The following is a 16,766-nucleotide window of genomic DNA, read 5'->3' as shown; positions in this document are numbered from 1 at the left end:
TTTAACTATTTAATGTATACAACTTAATCCTTGATATTTATTAACAGCCTATAACTTTATCATGGATCTGACATGGTACCGAGTTCTCAATATATCCAAGACTTGTTAAAGTCGTTTGGATAATTATTTAATTTAGCAACGGTGCAATGAACACACATCCAATCTTCACTGCTCGTGAATGCAGCTCACTGGGAACCTGCCTGTTGCTAAGCAACCGCAGGATATGCTGAGTAGTTTAGGCAGCCTTTCGAGACGAAAAATAATTCTCCTGTGTAACATTTTAACGCCTTCACAAAACTTGTTACTTTGAGTAACGTTTTACCGGATAAATTGTTGGCGGGTTATGTATTTTAGCTACCAGAAAGTAAATCAATATGTAACATTTTCTAGAGAAAGTGGTCCCTATTCAATTCAAGGTGACGAGTACAGTAAGTTGATATCAGCACCCGATTATCACAACGAAATGTTTGCTCTAAGTTACTGTAGTAGGACTAGCCTAGCCTTCTACTGATATAGCGTTACTACTATTACCCCAACATTATGTATCGCTGTACAAACTCAAAATGTGATGCTGCTCTTGAACTATGCAACTAAACTATGTATTTCCATATTCCTAGACCGTGAAGACTGTATCCAGCAACAACAAAATGCCTGAAGTTGAACCTCTCAGGTTCCCATCAAGGGAAGGGGGACCTAATTTACAAGGTTCGGATGAAATTAAGTATTTTGTTCTAAAAATTAAGAAAAAACTGAATAGCCTATGTGGACAATTGATAATACAAGCTAAACTGCTTAATGTCAGGTCCACAATTGTTCTCATTCAGGCAGCCACCTATTCAACTAGGCTACTCTACAAATATCCCTTCACCAGCAGGCCCTTGCCCTGAATAATGTTAAAACTGATTCAGAAATAATGTAATCTCGATCGCGGCCAGATGGCGCTCTTCAACCACCGAGTCACTGTTTCTACTTTTGGAAAGGGGAATTAAAAAGCCCTCATAGTAGTTAAATCCTCTTTTTCAGTAGGCTATGGAAGTGCACAAATAATTCGAAACATCGTTTACCATATGGATTAGGTTTACTTACAGAGTAGGCTAGATAGGCCTACATGAAAACAAGCGTTATTTTTGCATTAAAACACATAATACATTTGATTCACTAACATAGAGTACCACACTTTATTTTTAGGTGTTCTAAATGCAAAATCGGTTTATAAATTGTTTTGGTGGCATGTATTAATATTTGGTGGCATGTATTAATATTTGGTTCTTTATCAAGCCTGACAGCAAGCGTGCTTCATGTAAGCCTACATAAAAATTCAATTTTGTTTTACGGCTGGTGACTTCTGGTATCTTTGAAGATCAGGGAGATCTTCAAGCAGGGTGCCCTGGTAGACGTCGCAGCTGTGCTTTGGTTAACACCCCCTCGCCATGTGTCAACAAAGCTGTTTGCCATATCCAGGAGCTGAAGAGAAAACTGGAAGATTGGTGTCAACAGGTAAACTGCCAATATCAGATGTGACCTTGAAACAGTATGATCATATTCTGTAAAAAATAAAATACAAACTACATTAAATATCCCATCATGTTTGGTTGTGTTCTCTCCTACCAGTCAGGAAATGTTCAGCACCAGATGTCTCACGAAAAGCACCAAAACAGCAAAACTCTGAGGTAAAGTTGTGTGTTTTTCAAACAAAATAATTTCACAGCAGTATTTGACCTGTGGGATGTTCCCATTTTCGTCTAATGATGCAGTATTTCTCATTCAATCTGACATACAATCCATCCTCACCAGGTTTCATTCTACTGACTCAGACTCTGACTCACTCATATCGACAGAGCTATACATTGAGGGAATTGGACTCAGCGCAAGAGGTGACTTTTATATACACTTTTGGTTACCTTCCAGAAGATTACTATGATCTGGGCACTCAATAAAGTCCTCTCATACTATGTACCATTGTCAGAAAGTCCTATTGATTTACAGCAACCTCACCTTCAGTCACTTCAGTCCACATATGATGAAGCTGATCCTCTCTTTCCACAGAGAGGGGTCCATTGCCCTCGTTGAGGAAGGAGACAACAGACGTGCTTGTGGAGGTGGTGTACCTGATCGAGCGCTTGGAGGCCGACCGCCAGAATGCAGAGGAGGCTCTGCTGGTGGAGAAGAATAGGAGGAGAACTTTGGGGAAGAAAATGGATTACATCTGCCTCTGGAGACATCAGGAGTTCCCTGTGGCCGTTCAGAAAGGTCAGTGGCACAAACTGAATCAGAGGAAAAACATGATCTTGTTACTCTTTGATATCCTTACAACTTTGGTTCCCGGTTTTCATTGAGCAACACGTCCTTCCAGAGCACGAGGCTTGCACGCGAGACATTTGTGAGCTACAGTGGCACCTGAGGTTTGGAAGAGACAGACTGACCCACGTGAAAGACAAGCTGAGCCACACGCAGGTGGTAAACCAGCGGCTGCTGGAGGACATTGACTTCATTAAGAAACACGGCCCTCTCGTGAAGGAGAAGCTGGAGTTTGAGAGGAACATCATGAATCAAATCAATACTGCCCAACAACAGGTATGGTCTGTATCGAAAGGTTTTCTGTGCTTTCATGATCATACTGTAGACGGTGTACTCTAGATTCTACCTAGATGTACTCTAGATGCACGTGACAATGATCATTTGACGAGTCACAATTTGTCTAGAATAGAAAGTACATTTTCAAAAGGTTTTAGAACAACCTTTTTAAAATGTTCTTTCTATTCTAGACAAATTGTCACTCGTCAAATGATCATTGTCACATGCAGATATGAATTGTTCCGTATGCATTGTCCCACCAGTGGGAAAACATTCCACTAAAAGTAGTTCCAAATGCAAAAATATCCGTCAAACAATCTGCCCCTGTGTAGGCCGATGAGTCATATACACATCGATTCAAAGAGCTGAGGAGCGCTGAGGAGCAGCTGAGAAGGGAACAAGAGGCGGCGCAGAAACACAGGGAGGAGATGGCCTGTGTTCTCAAGGACGTCCAGAGCCAGCTGCACCAACGCCTGTGAGTACTCCGCCGCCCGCGAGCTAGATACGCGCACGCTACTCGGGCGCTCACAACCGCTGCTGTTTACCCGCTCCAGGAAGGATCTGGAACTGTTGCAGGCCCACTGGGAGGGGCACCGCAGTAAAGTGGAGGAGATGGAGGAGAAGGTGGCGTTCACCGTGAAGCTCTCGGTCGCCTTGTCCCTACGAATACCCCTGCTGCAAAAGCAGGAGACAGACAGTGCCAATCTGGTGAGGACTGGCATACTGCATCCCGCCCAAAACACTGTCTTGTGCAATTATTTGCGGCAGGAAGTATACCACTAAGTATACCAGTATGGTATACTTGGTATATACACCAAGTATACCAGTATGCACTACTCTAGGTCTCACTGGTTGTTCTGGCAACTGTGTTAAGTCGCGCTTACAACAATCCTTATTTCTTATATTGTACACATTTCACATAACAGGTTTTGGAACTGAAAATCATCATTGGCGAAGAAGTCGGGAAAATAGACAAAATCAAGGAGCAGATTGCAGAGCTGCTGAAAGATATCCAAGACACTGTGAGTAATGATGAACTCGTTGTTGCGCGAGCATGCACTGTCCCGCACTGCACAAACCAGCATCCCAAACCTTCCGGATGTCTGTTGAACTTCATGAACCTCATTGTAACTCCACGGGACCGCTCCAGAGACTCGCCGGTGAGGCGGAGATCTCTCTCCTGGAGGAGGTGTTCCGGAAGAAACGCCAGGACCTCCTGGCTCTCCTCGACCAGAACGCAGAGTTCGACATGGAGATCCAGGACTACACCAAGAAGATCGAAGAGAGGTTCTCCACATCCTCCATGACATGGCCGCACACACATAAAAACACATCATACAAACATGTACTTGTCCAATAACATTTAGGCCAACAAATAAAAACCTATCCTGTAGTAGCTGTATTAAAGCTACATAGAAACGTGTGTATGTGCGCGCGCGTGTGCTTGCCTCTGCGTATGTGTGCATGCCTTTACTTGTATGTGCATGTCGGTGTGTGTGTGCCCGTCCTCGTGTGTGCACGCGCGTCTGTGTGCCCGCTTGTGTGTGTGTGTGCGCGCGTCTGCGTGCGCGCGTGCCAGCAAGCAGGCCGTCAAGAGGCTGCACAAGGAGAGGAAGCGCTTCCTGGAGAAGATCAGCCTGAACGAGGAGCAGCGAGACGAGGCCAAGGAGGAGCTGAACCTGACGGCCAGCGTGCACGACGACACCAAGACCAGGCTGGAATCCCAGGAGCAGCTCACCTTCAGGGAGGAGCAGAGGACCAGGGTCAGCCCCAGCGCCGCACCCAGGGACCTGGCCGCGACGGGAGGGAAGGGACGGGGCGGCTGGCTGGCTAACCCATGTGTTTCCCATTCACAGAAGGCAATCGAAGAGCTGAAGAAACAGCTGATGGGCGAGATGAACGCCCTCGCCGTTCTGAAGGTGAGTGGGAAATCTCCAAGTCGGAGGCTCGCCTTCGGGTGACCACCCTCGGGTGGGGCCGGGGAGCGCGACGAGATGGCGTGATCTGTGGACGTCATTCTGCTTTCAGAGTCAACTCTCGGCGGTGAAAGCGCAATTGCAACAGGAGCAGTCCACCACGGAGGTAGCCAAGCAAGAGCTTAAGATGGAGTTTGAAGAAGCTTTGTCTGCTACTGGACGCCTGGAGGTAGAAATGGAGGACCTGAGAAAGATCCACAAGGAGAAGTCCCAGGTAGAGCAACTGACATCACATGACAGAGCTGTGGAGAGATCTGACATCACATGACAGAGCTTTGGAGAGATCTGACGTCACATGACAGAGCTGTGGAGAGATCTGACATCACATGACAGAGCTGTGGAGAGATCTGACATCACATGACAGAGCTGTGGAGAGATCTGACGTCACGTGACAGAGCTGTGTAGAGATCTGACATCACGTGACAGAGCTGTGTAGAGATCTGACATCACATGACAGAGCTGTGTAGAGATCTGACGTCACGTGACAGAGCTGTTTAGAGATCTGACGTCGCGTGACAAAGCTGTGTAGAGATCTGACGTCACGTGACAGAGCTGTGTAGAGATCTGACGTCACGTGACAGAGCTGTGTAGAGATCTGACGTCACGTGACAGAGCTGTGTAGAGATCTGACGTCACGTGACAGAGCTGTGTAGAGATCTGACGTCGCGTGACAGAGCTGTGTAGAGATCTTAAAGATCCGTACAACATTCCATTGCACTACAACCAGAACCAGTATGTAAGTAACAACAACACAATGTTTTGTTCATGTGCATTGATTTTTAAACTGTGTATCTTTCAGACAATTTCTAATTTGATGGAAAAACTGAATGAGATTCGATCTGAACACCAAAGAACATCAGACAAAATGGAAGCTGAGAGAAACCTGAAACTAGACCACTTGAGCAATGTCAAGGTACAACATGTGGAGCTATGCACAATGTGCTACAGCTAAAGTCGGCGTATACTTAATGTTAAAGGCAGAGTGGATACATTTTGCAAACCTAGCAATTTTAGCTTGAGTTTGAAAGGATTCAAACCAAAATATCCCACCCCCTCCTTTCAAAGCCACTCCCCCAAAACACATGAACGCGCTGCCTGACTACTGATGGGAGGTAGGTAGATAGACAAACAAATAGTCCAATCATTGCATTCGGCCCAAATGCCGTCCAATCAGTAGTGCCATTCCGACCATAATGATTGGTCGTGTTTATTAAAGTCCTGAGATGCCCATAGATATCTGATTAATTACATTTTACTGTCAAACCTTTAGATTTATCAGGGTGTGAACTGTGAAGCTTATTAAAGCAAATAATGTCAAAAAGTGCTTCTCAACAACATGGCCTACCCTGCCTTTAAAAGCCTTGCGATGCCCATTGTGTACAAAGCCTACAGCCTCTTCTTATTTTTCAACAGAAACAGCGCAGGGCACTCACAGAGAAATACGACCGCGCTCTGAGCAGGATAAACGAGCTCAGCGAAAAATCCAAAGAGTACAGAGCAGCGAACGATCAGATGGACCAAACGGCTGCAACCATGCCCGCCGTCATTGACGAGCTACAGTAAGAAGCCTTCACCAGACTCAGACTAGGACCCGTGTGCAACAGCAGCCCTGTGCCACGACCACACCGTGACACCAGAGGGTTTGGAGGCTTGCTCATCTCACGCTGGGCTCGGAGCGTGGGAGGATCATTGTCACCGTTTCTTGAAGACGTCTAATTTGGAGGATAGATTTTGAATGCTGGGGTGGGTCGCGACGCGTGTGATGGTCGCGTGTGATGGTCGCGTGTGTGTTGTTCTTCTCCAGGTCGGTCCTGGAGGCTGTGGAGTTCAAGATGCAAACGGCCACGTCGGTCATGAGCACGCTGCAGGCTGACACGGAGGCCTGCCAGCAGCGAACGCACGCCTCAGAGCAGGCCCACAATGCACTGCTCACCATCAGACAGCAGAAAATGAGGGACACCAAGGTAAGGGGATTGTTCCAGCTGAATGCCTCTTATAATAATCCCAATCAGAACGTGGAAAGACAGTACGTGTGTCACGCAGAACAATGGCTCCATATTCGGTAGCTATATACGTCCCCGCAGACGTGCATTAAGTTAAATAATTCACCCATATTCTTCCATAAGACTTGATAACACGCTTCTGAAGTTTTGACAGCTCCCTTGACTGGTGCTTTAACTTGACGGCCATATCTGCTCTATTGTCAATTCACAATGCTGTTCCTGCCAGCGTACGTTGTAACTCCCGTCACTTTCCCTATTTTCTTAACGTTACAAAGAGTAGCAAGATTCGATGCAAAAACTGACTTTTTCTACAACATTACCGGGAGTGTTCCAACCCCTGGAAATCTAAAGCGTGTGCTCTCCACATAGGCAAGTCTTGAACAGCTCTTACCTCATTGTGTGTACTTATTTGTGGATTAGTGTCAGTAGAATTGCTTGTCACAATCCTTATCTTACAACGCGGCTAGTCAAAAGATCCCCGAGCAATTAAAATGACATGCCTTGGTCGATCTAGTTTCTATCTATTTTGAATGAATGACTAACGAGCTGTTGAGGACTCATACCTCACACCCAGTGATGGACAGTGAAGCTTCTAGATGACTATACGCAGGCTACATGTCCACCCTTACCCCCTGCCCCAGGTGCCGATTTCAGCTCAAAGCAGTAGTTAACATCCAGTAACTGAAAACGATACATTTCTTCCTTTTTTATCCATATCAAAAGGATGGGGGGGGTTGGATGTTTGAACATGATAGGTTATTTCGATGCTCTGTTTTAATAGAAAAGCCCTAGTTGTAGTAAGGTTTTTATCTGCAGGATTAGAAGCCCCAGCCGGAGTCTCTTGGCTGATGGGAGTTTCACATGGCTTATCTAATGTGAAATCGCCATGTGGTATATAGTTTCATTAAACGGTGATCAAGAATGCATTAGTTCAAAACAAGAAAAGGCAATGGAGCTTAAGCCGCCATGCATCCGGGTGCAGCAACTTTAAAGAAGTTGTTGGCGTGAGACAATTTAAGAATTGGAAGTCTTCCTCATAGACGCGACTCCCATTAGCCAGATAAAAGTCAGCCATGCAAAAAGAGGTTTAGCCTTTTCACTTGACAAAATAAAATGGAAACAACAATACACCCACTACACCAAATGAACAGATCAGGGTTAGAGCGGGCTGGGTTCTCAGGAAATTGGCTACTTTGATCATTGAGTTCAATAAAAAACACACATAATGTTCGCATTAGCATAGCATAATAAGCACACTAAGCGTTCGGGGAAGCAGCGTGCGTGACGCGGAACAGCGTGTACGCGGTAATGGGTGGACCCATTCTGATAGAAGATTACGCAGGAGAAAGACGCTGACTTCAAACGATCAGTGCGAGGTGCTGGAGGTCACCACGTCTACGGATGTTGACTTGAGATGTCAGGTGTCAGGTGGAGCTCATTAGGATTACTAACGGCTTGAAGGGTCTATTCCTGTGTGCCGGTGTGTGTGTGTACGAGTCTACACACGAGGCTACACTACATGGAGTCACTTGCGTGTCTATGCCCTGGCCTACTTGTGGCCTCAGCCTGCACTTCTCCACAAGCATGTGTTCCTGTTTGCTCCCGTGGTCAGGACCTAGAAACATTCCGATATCTCCCGAAGCAGAGATCAGATGTGTTCATCTCCAGCGCCAACCCAAATGTCTTTTGAGATCCGCGGTGCGCTCATTCGTTCATTTGATCGGGGCTGACGTTCGCCGAGGATAAAGTAAACAGCCAAACTGCCTACACCATCAGTTTCTTCTGCGCAATGAAGTGGAATCTGTTCCATTTACACTTCACAACAGCTTCAGATGGGCTTTGTCAGTGCTGCGTGGAGTAATTAAACCTGAAATCAATAGCAGGCATTTGTCATGTTTACAGCCCCTCTTTCTGCTGGGTTAAACTCATCACTTTAGTGCTGTTCTGTTTTACTGCAGAGACACACTTCATTATGTCTGCAGGTACAGTTGAGATATTCTCCAGCCAACGCCGTCCAAGTGGCATTGAGATGAAAACAGTGCAGGCAAGGGAGACGGTCACTTACTGTTATTTATTCACTCGGTTTCCGGATAGTGTGTCCGGCTTCCACAGTTCTCGGTGTCCCAGTTTGTAACACGCACACGTATTCCAACTCATCATGAGCGCCCGCACACTGTTCCCTGCAGATCACCTTGATCATGCTTTCGGAAAGAGGACTTGTACATGGAACACAGCTAGACATGATATGGTAGCAGTTCTACTGTTCCTGGTGGAAGCCTATGGCACCTTAGGATCTTATGAATGGGGAGTTTGGGTGTTCAGTGCAGAATATGTAAGATCTCTGAGAAATGCCAGCCCAACTATTTGGAGGCTTGGAATGTGGACGTGAAAATCCAACCTGCTTCCATGATGAAAGGTAACAAGGGTTTTGATGGAAACTGAAATGTGTCATTTAAAAACACAAATCAATTGAAGCATTAGAAAAAACATTCTACAAGCAAGCTTTCCTCCCTCAGGTGAACCATCTGTCTGTCTGAAACTTGTCTACCGTGCTAACAGTCTCACAGCCGAATCTACGCAGTGACATTGATCCATATCTTTGACCACACTCTATCCGATGCACTGTACAGCATCTCTGCCAACTCAGCGTTTATGCTGGCTGGATAGATCAACCTAACACACCAACATCCGCATCACACCCTCCAACATCAACCATCACTGAACACCCGACTCTGCATAGCAACCCGTAAAGCGCGCCACACAACACCACGCTCAGAGCACCATAACGACGTCCTACGATAACCCCCTTTTTTCCGGGCGCTCCCAGGACGCCTTAAAGACGGCGCTGAAGGAGAACGCGGTGCTGGGCCCGGAGTACAGAGAGCTGCAGAGCGTCCTGATGGTGGAGAAGCAGGAGGCCGTGTGCGTGTTCGACAAGAAGAACCGGGCACAGGGATCTTTTCACGACCACAAACAGGTGAACGCTCTTCCAGACGTGACGCAGTGCCCACGTCCATTGTGTTATGACTGAATTGGGTTTCCCTCTCAAACATGGCAGGCTGAACTTTACGGTCGTCAGTTCGACTGTGAGTAAGGACCAACTTTAAGAGACTTTAACTTTGGATCTTGGGGATGTTTTGCTTGTGGTAGAATGCATAAAGTACCTGGACAACATAAGGCGTCAACATAGGGCACACAAGACAAGGACAGAACTAAAATCAATGCAGCATTATGGCCCCTCTTAACACTGAACTTGGTGTTTACCAGGTGATGGAAGGGCTCTTTGCACGGGCAGTGACTTTAGTAGAGTTTTGGTTGGGCAACCAATGAGGAGGTTACTGCAGCAATCTAATAATGAGGAGATAACTGGCGTGTAGGAGGATGATGGATGTGATGTGATACGATGTTGATGTAGGCTGGCCACCTGGGAGTGGAGGGAGGGAGAGCTGCATGCAAATACACAAAGACAAAGTTCACCAGTTTCAACTGGTCTTGGGTCTCAGGGTGCTCTGAGGGAACGCTGTTGCTGCTTTAGTTTGGTGATAGAATACGTTCTGGGAGAACAAAGTGTAAAATTCCTAACAAGGCTATAGAAGCTTGAAGAAACAACGGGAATCCTAACCCAAAGCGTTTGAACACTTTGTTCTTCTTCGACAGTTTAACTTTGCTGTTCCGGGGAATAGCGGATGACAGCCATTTCCAAAACCTTAATAACCATGTTGCCGCTGCAGTAAGCAATAAACATTAGTTGTTCCAAAAAATGACTAATAGGGCCTACCTTTAGTCGAGCAAATTCTTCATCTAACTGCATGAATGTTATCAAGTGAGAAATGCATGCAAAAATAAAATCCTGTGGACAGGATTTGCCACGGTCATGATCAAAGCCTGATTTTCTTTTACTCTCAATCCAGCCCCCGCCATTTTTTGTTTGTTTCAGCCCTAGACACGTTTAACAGCCACTTTCTATCGCTCCTGCTCTCTATCCAAATTCATATCAATTACTTCCCCACAATTAACATGATCTCTCAGGAGTCGACACGCCCAACAGTGATTAATCTCATCAGCATGTGTGCCTCTCTTGATGTCGTCGAGACATTTCACGAGAAGTTTCAGTCAGTTTCCTGATTTTTCCTGTCTTAGTGATTACAGTGCAAACCTCCGTTGTCATTCTCCGCTTTCAACGTCACGAGCTTTTTAACCATAATTGCTAGCTGAGTTCACTTTGGGGGAAAGGCAGATGAGAGACGGGCTGCCAACGTCATCCCACGTTGCAGGATCATAGCCTGCTGTTGTCTGACAGCCCAGAGTGTGCTAGTGTGGGTGGGAATGATGACAAGCATCACACTCCGTTCATGTCAGAGAGACTGCATCCGCATGGTTGGTCATACAGCAGAGAGAGCCAATGGAAACCCGGTACTCAGGTGACCTGGAAGCGTCTAATACTTCCCTCACCTTGGAAGGAGGCTTGCAAAGGTCTGCTGCATTATTAACGTACTGTACCTTGGTATGCTGCCCCCCCCCCCCCCCCCCCCCCAGCAACAATCCCAAACTCTCGAAGAGCAGTTTGGGCCCCTCTCCTCTCCAGGTTCATCCAGTTGCTCGTGGTTCACCTCAGCGTCCTGTTGTCTCTTCTTGTAAGCATTGTTTTGTTTCTGTGGAAGCCCCAAGCTCTCAGGTTTTAACAGGGTGCGCCAGCATTCCTGTTATTGTCTTTCATTCTGCAGTTGATGGCTGAGCTAATTCGCTTTCGTTCTTTTATGCACCAGAGAGCACATTGCCAAGCAATGATAAGCTTTGTAGGAAGAGTGGAGAAATGGCTAGGGAAAAAAAAAAAAAAAATACACAACAAAAAAAAGGCAATGGCATCTATCAGAATTGAAACCCCTTTGCTTAAAACTGTGTTCAAATAATAAAGCGAGCAGCATGTCTTTCCAAGAGACTAGGAATAATTTGTGGTTTCGGTGGGGGGTTCATGACTCTGTGTGTATGTGTAAAATATGTCTTGAGGGGATTGGTATAAAGTTAAACTGGGTGAAGTAGAAATATTTTACTCATCAGCTTTGCAGTCACAGAGTTTGCCTCGGCTAGAACAAAACTGCTGAAGCATTTAGAGAAAATTAACCCCCCATCCTGGCAGCCAGATGTGACTCGATACTGATGAGTGCACACGAGTGGGCAGAGAAACCAAGAGACTGTGAAATTCCTGTCAGGCCCGTGTACTGCAGAATGGGCTATTGACTGCTTTCTCTATTCCCCTCCATCATTCTTCTTGAACACTACCATTAATTTCCTCTCCTGCCTTACCAATCCTTTTTCTCTGCCTTCTCTCGCTCTCTCTGTCTCTCTGTCTCTCTGTCTCTCTCTCTCTCTCTCTCTCTCTCTCTCTCTCTCTCTCTCTCTCTCTCTCTCTCTCTCTCTCTCTCTCTCTCTCTCTCTCTCTCTGGCTCTCTCTCCACAGCTCTCTTTGTTGCAGAACAGGATGCACATAGCTGTGGTGAAATCCTTCAGACAGCGTAGCCTGCACAGCCAGGCTGAACTGGCTCACTTCCAGGTCCTCTCTAACAAGAACAACCACAAAATAAAAAGTGTCCAGGTACGTGTCACATGACCACCACTATGGGAACGCACAGACCAACACGACACACACGATACATGCCAGCTGTAATGCACAATCCTTCATTCGCCTTCCCATGTCAAGCTTGATAGATAGTTTTAGCATTGCAGTTATTTTGAAAACTATAGCAGGTATGACAGTGACTTTTGGAAACGGCAGGTGTATGTATCCAGAGCTGTGGTGTGGTCTGGCTGGTGCAGTGCCTCAGGTCAAGAGACCCAGGTAGAGCAGAATGAAACCAGGCACAGTGGAACAAGCAGCAGGATCACCTGCAGCCAGCCACAGTTAAGCCTGCCAGCCCTGTCTGTACATGCAGGAGTCACAGGGATGGCGGGGGGGGGGGGGGGGGGGGGGCTGATTGATGATGCGTACAGCGGGGCGCCTATGCGTCCGAGGCTGACCTCCGCCGTACCGCCTCCCCCATCCAGGTTACTCTGTACAGCTCTCGCTCCCATTGGACAGCTCTCTCTCCAATGGGACAGCTCTTTCTCCCACAGGACAGCGCTCTCTCCCACAGGACAGCTCTCTCTCCCGCAGGACAGCTCTCTCCCACAGGACAGCTCTCTCTTCCGCAGGACAGCTCTCTCTCCCACAGGACAGCTCTCTCTCCCGCAGGACAGCGCTCTCTCCCACAGGACAGCTCTCTCCCGCAGGACAGCGCTCTCTCCCACAGGACAGCTCTCTCTCCCGCAGGACAGCGCTCTCTCCCACAGGACAGCTCTCTCTCCCGCAGGACAGCGCTCTCTCCCGCAGGACAGCTCTCTCTCCCGCAGGACAGCTCTCTCTCCCGCAGGACAGCTCTCTCCCATAGGACAGCTCTCTCTCATAGGACAGGTTGCCTCTGCCTGTCTGTGCTTTCAGAGTCAGGCCTTGTGTGGGGAGCGGGCCCGGGGCGAACACAGGAGACATCCCCAGTACAAACACCCTATTGTGGGTAGAATTACCTCCCCAACCCCCCTCTCCTCCTCCAACCCACCCCACCCCCCCCCACCCCCCCACCACCACCCAGAAAAAAAGTAACAGAAAAAAAAGGTGCATATTCTGCAAGGTTGCATGAAGAGGAGTGAAGACCTTCAATTACAGGATAATGGCTGCTTAATCTGTGCCGAGACGTGAGAAGAGGTCAGAGCGGACAGGGGAGAGTGATGGATCTCTACCAAACGTCCTGTCCTGTGTCACCGATCAAGAAGCAGGTGGCGTTCATCCGTAGAAATGCACTTTTCCCCTCTTTTCCCGGCATCTCTCTCGCTCTCTGTCTTTCTCTCTCTCTCTCTAGCTCTCTCACACAGAAGGGTACAGTCGTGTTTGCGTTGCATGTCTGCCTGTCAGACAGCCGCGCTTGTCAGGTGTTCTCTACCTGCACTACCATTACCTCCCAGATCCAGACTTGTAAACCCTTCCGTCCCCGAACACTGATGGATTTGAATGGAACGTACATGATTTCAGGAACCCCTCTCAGTGGCCTGTACCACATGAAGAGATCTCTCTACCAATTACAATTCTTCAGTATCTGACGTGGACTTTCTGACAGGTCTCCTCCAGACAGTCCAGACAGCAGCCATGTCTCCCAGCCCAGCCCAGCCCAAGGAGGCCCAGGCAGACGGCAGCTCGAGGCTGGGAGGGAGGTGGGGAGGTGGAGGGGGGCACGGATGGGGGAGGAGCTATCAGGGAGCTGCAGAGTGTGAAGGACAAAGGAGCTGGTGTATTGAAGCGCAGCGCGCCGTCACCCGTCACAGCCCAGCGCAGGGGCCCTCAGAGCAGGCAGCACTCACTTGAACACAGACTCCTCCACAGCAGTGTGCCGTGTTCCCGGTATCCACCTAGAACACGGCCACCCTCCCAGTGCTGGACTAACTCAGCATCGTATGCTTAGAGGAAATCGGCCACAGCTTGTCCCCTTAACTCAACACTGATTTTTTGCGCCAAAAGAAACGAATGACATGGATATGAAACGTCCAGACCTCCGGCCAGAGAGCAGTGTCCGTATGTCTGTGTGTGTGTGCGTGGTGGAGGAGGGGAGATATCCTAATCCATCGTGTCCACTTAACCTCACAAGCCCAAAACATAAGCCAGGTTGAGTTCAGCACTTCCACCACTAAGGCACGCGCGCACCAGAGCCAAATGTTACCTTCTTTTTTTTTTCACCAGAAAGTAGCTTCAAGGGGTTGGAGGAGGGAGGGCGAAGGGAATCCTATGGGGTGTTGGGGGGAGAAGGGGGGAGAGGGAGTGTGAGAGGGGTGCTGTCATCCTGTTACACTGCTGCCAGAACTGGCAGTTCAGTTTTTTTTTGTGCGTGTGTGTGTTCTGCCAGTTTACACCAGGGATGGTATAATTGACAATGGCTAACAGCATAGAGCAGTGCACAGCCTTGTTGAATGGCCGGTAATGATTGGAGCAGACGCCCACTGCCCTGGCCCCCAGAGACCGTAATCCAAGATCCTGTTTCTGATATAATTGTTAGTCAGAGAATTTCTGCATGGCTAGGCCGGTTCAGATTCCCAAGCTGGTTGACAGTGCCAGGCAGTTTAATAGAAAAACTGGATGCTGAGGTTTTTAAAACAGAGAGCCACTGAACCCACACATGGTTCACCAGGAGCCTCCTGTTCCTTCTCCTCCAAACAATAAGTGCAGGAGGGTAAGTTACTCCGACAGTAGGCGGCAGGGCTGGGGGACAGCGTCTGTGGGGGGGGGGGGGACACAGACAGAGAGCTAGCCAGGGTGGGGGACACAGACAGAGAGCTAGCCAGGGGGTGGGGACACACAGACAGAGAGCTAGCCAGGGGGTGGGGACACACAGACAGAGAGCTAGCCAGGGGGTGGGGACACACAGACAGAGAGCTAGTCAGGGGGTGGGGGACACAGACAGAGAGCTAGCCAGGGTGGGGGACACAGACAGAGAGCTAGCCAGGGGGTGGGGGACACAGACAGAGAGCTAGCCAGGGGGTGGGGGACACAGACAGAGAGCTAGCCAGGGGGTGGGGGACACAGACAGAGAGCTAGCCAGGGGGTGGGGGACACAGACAGAGAGCTAGCCTCCTCGGTATCCTTGTTGTAGCTCCACACCAGAGACGCCTCTCCCAGCTCCACCACGTCACTCTGTGTTCTTAATTAGCCCCGCCATTCATTGATTCCATTTGCTCCCCTTATTCAAACAGGAGGAGTTGTCAAATGCTATTCGCCGCATCTCCGCGTTTCTGCGCTCGCTGACAGATGACTCTACTCCCTCCGACGATGGCGCCGAGGACAAACAAGCCGGTGCCGTTGGATTGAACAAGAAGATGCCTACAGTTCAGATAGCAGTGTAATTGGACATTCACCTGTGCCAGACAACTTACTTACCCCAGCACGCTTCACTATCCCTCCCCATCTCACTTGCAGCAGATCCATAACAATGAAACAGGTGACTTTCATGCTGCTGTCAGGACTGATCTAATTTTAGCTGGGTGAATGATTGCAATTGGCTTTGCCTCATCAGATAATTAATCTATGTCACCATTAATTGGAAAAGAGAATAATTACAGGCAGTGTTGACAGAAATTCTACGCTTCTCCAGATCCCTGGATCTAATTAGGACTAGTGAAACCCCATGACCTTAACTAGCCCTTAGTACACCTCCAGTACCCTGACCATACCCACCAGTGAGACACTTCCTCTCTCTTGCAGGCCTCTGCTTTTTTTTCTTTTTTGTTGTTTCATTTTTCCTCTGCGCCCCCCTGAAAGCTGTCTCCCTCAATCACTTTTCAATATTCAATCTTAATTTTGTGGAAGTTTAGCATTTTCAATGAGCTGGAGATGAATGATTAATGAATAAATTTAAATGCTTCATTTTGTCCATGGATCATTAGTTAAGTCCTTTGTGGGAAGGACCTGAGAAAGGAGGGAAAATTATTGAGACATTAGCCTGAAGCAATCCAGGGGTAAATAGTGTGCACAAAAGGATGTTGTGTGAGCACTATCCACTAGCTTTCCAAAGAACCCTCAGGAAACACTGCTTTCAATTTGGCATCTCACCTTACCAGTACACCTAGTATTGAGAGATAATTGATTTTCATTTTGTCAAGCATCTTCAAACGTGTTCATGCTAATGAAATTGCACATTAATACCAAACACAGAAGTTCTGAAGCGAATGTTAGCATAAACTAAATAACTTTGAAATATCTTGGGGTAATTGCAAATAGGTTATAGAAAGGTACCACGGTAAATGTAAAGTGTTTTGAATTAATCCACCCAGTTGACACTGGGTGATTATGTAACGTAATTATAGCTGTTAGCCCCCGGCCCTCAGCGTCTGTGTGTGTGGGAGATGCTGTGCATTTGTTGATGACCCCAAGACCTCCCCAGAGGGACAGAGGGGGGCAGTGTGGAACAACACCTTAAGTAGACTCCTGTCACTCCAATGACTATTCAAAGTACACCATCTTAGTTCAAGACAATGTTGCCCCTGTGAGTGTGTGTGTAGACCCACTGTATTGAAAGGTGAATTTTTCCACGTACCACCAAATGGTAAGTTGTTTTTCAGAGCAGGAGACAGGAGGTGTGAGTCTCTGGGAAATGAAGGGTGCTATATGGGATACCGGACGAGTTGTTGCACCAGGGTG

At 47.8% G+C, this 16,766-nt stretch overlaps 1 protein-coding gene across 3 annotated transcripts; it reads left to right on the top strand.

The window, feature by feature from the left end:
* Nucleotides 1-217: 217 nt before the first annotated feature.
* On the top strand, nucleotides 218-15,992 carry ccdc178 (coiled-coil domain containing 178). Of its 3 annotated transcripts, none has more exons than XM_084708526.1 (20): nucleotides 218-416; nucleotides 618-705; nucleotides 1,361-1,497; nucleotides 1,612-1,670; nucleotides 1,795-1,874; nucleotides 2,047-2,250; nucleotides 2,354-2,574; nucleotides 2,907-3,049; nucleotides 3,129-3,282; nucleotides 3,501-3,596; nucleotides 3,725-3,861; nucleotides 4,154-4,337; nucleotides 4,431-4,493; nucleotides 4,603-4,764; nucleotides 5,350-5,463; nucleotides 5,964-6,109; nucleotides 6,355-6,514; nucleotides 9,381-9,530; nucleotides 12,012-12,146; nucleotides 15,323-15,992. In XM_084708526.1, the coding sequence occupies exons 2-20, from the start codon at nucleotides 648-650 to the stop codon at nucleotides 15,470-15,472; spliced, it is 2,553 nt and encodes an 850-aa protein (XP_084564652.1). In that variant the 5' UTR covers nucleotides 218-416; nucleotides 618-647; the 3' UTR covers nucleotides 15,473-15,992. The 3 variants fall into 3 exon arrangements, with proteins under 3 accessions (XP_084564652.1, XP_084564651.1, XP_084564653.1); XM_084708525.1 differs by having other exon boundaries at nucleotides 218-428; XM_084708527.1 differs by lacking the exon at nucleotides 9,381-9,530 and having other exon boundaries at nucleotides 218-428.
* Nucleotides 15,993-16,766: the final 774 nt, after the last annotated feature.

This window comes from Hypomesus nipponensis, chromosome 10 (assembly GCF_054491055.1).
Source record: "Hypomesus nipponensis isolate SF chromosome 10, ASM5449105v1, whole genome shotgun sequence".
Classification (NCBI taxonomy): Eukaryota; Metazoa; Chordata; class Actinopteri; order Osmeriformes; family Osmeridae; genus Hypomesus; species Hypomesus nipponensis.
This window is presented reverse-complemented; position numbering and strand designations above follow the sequence as displayed.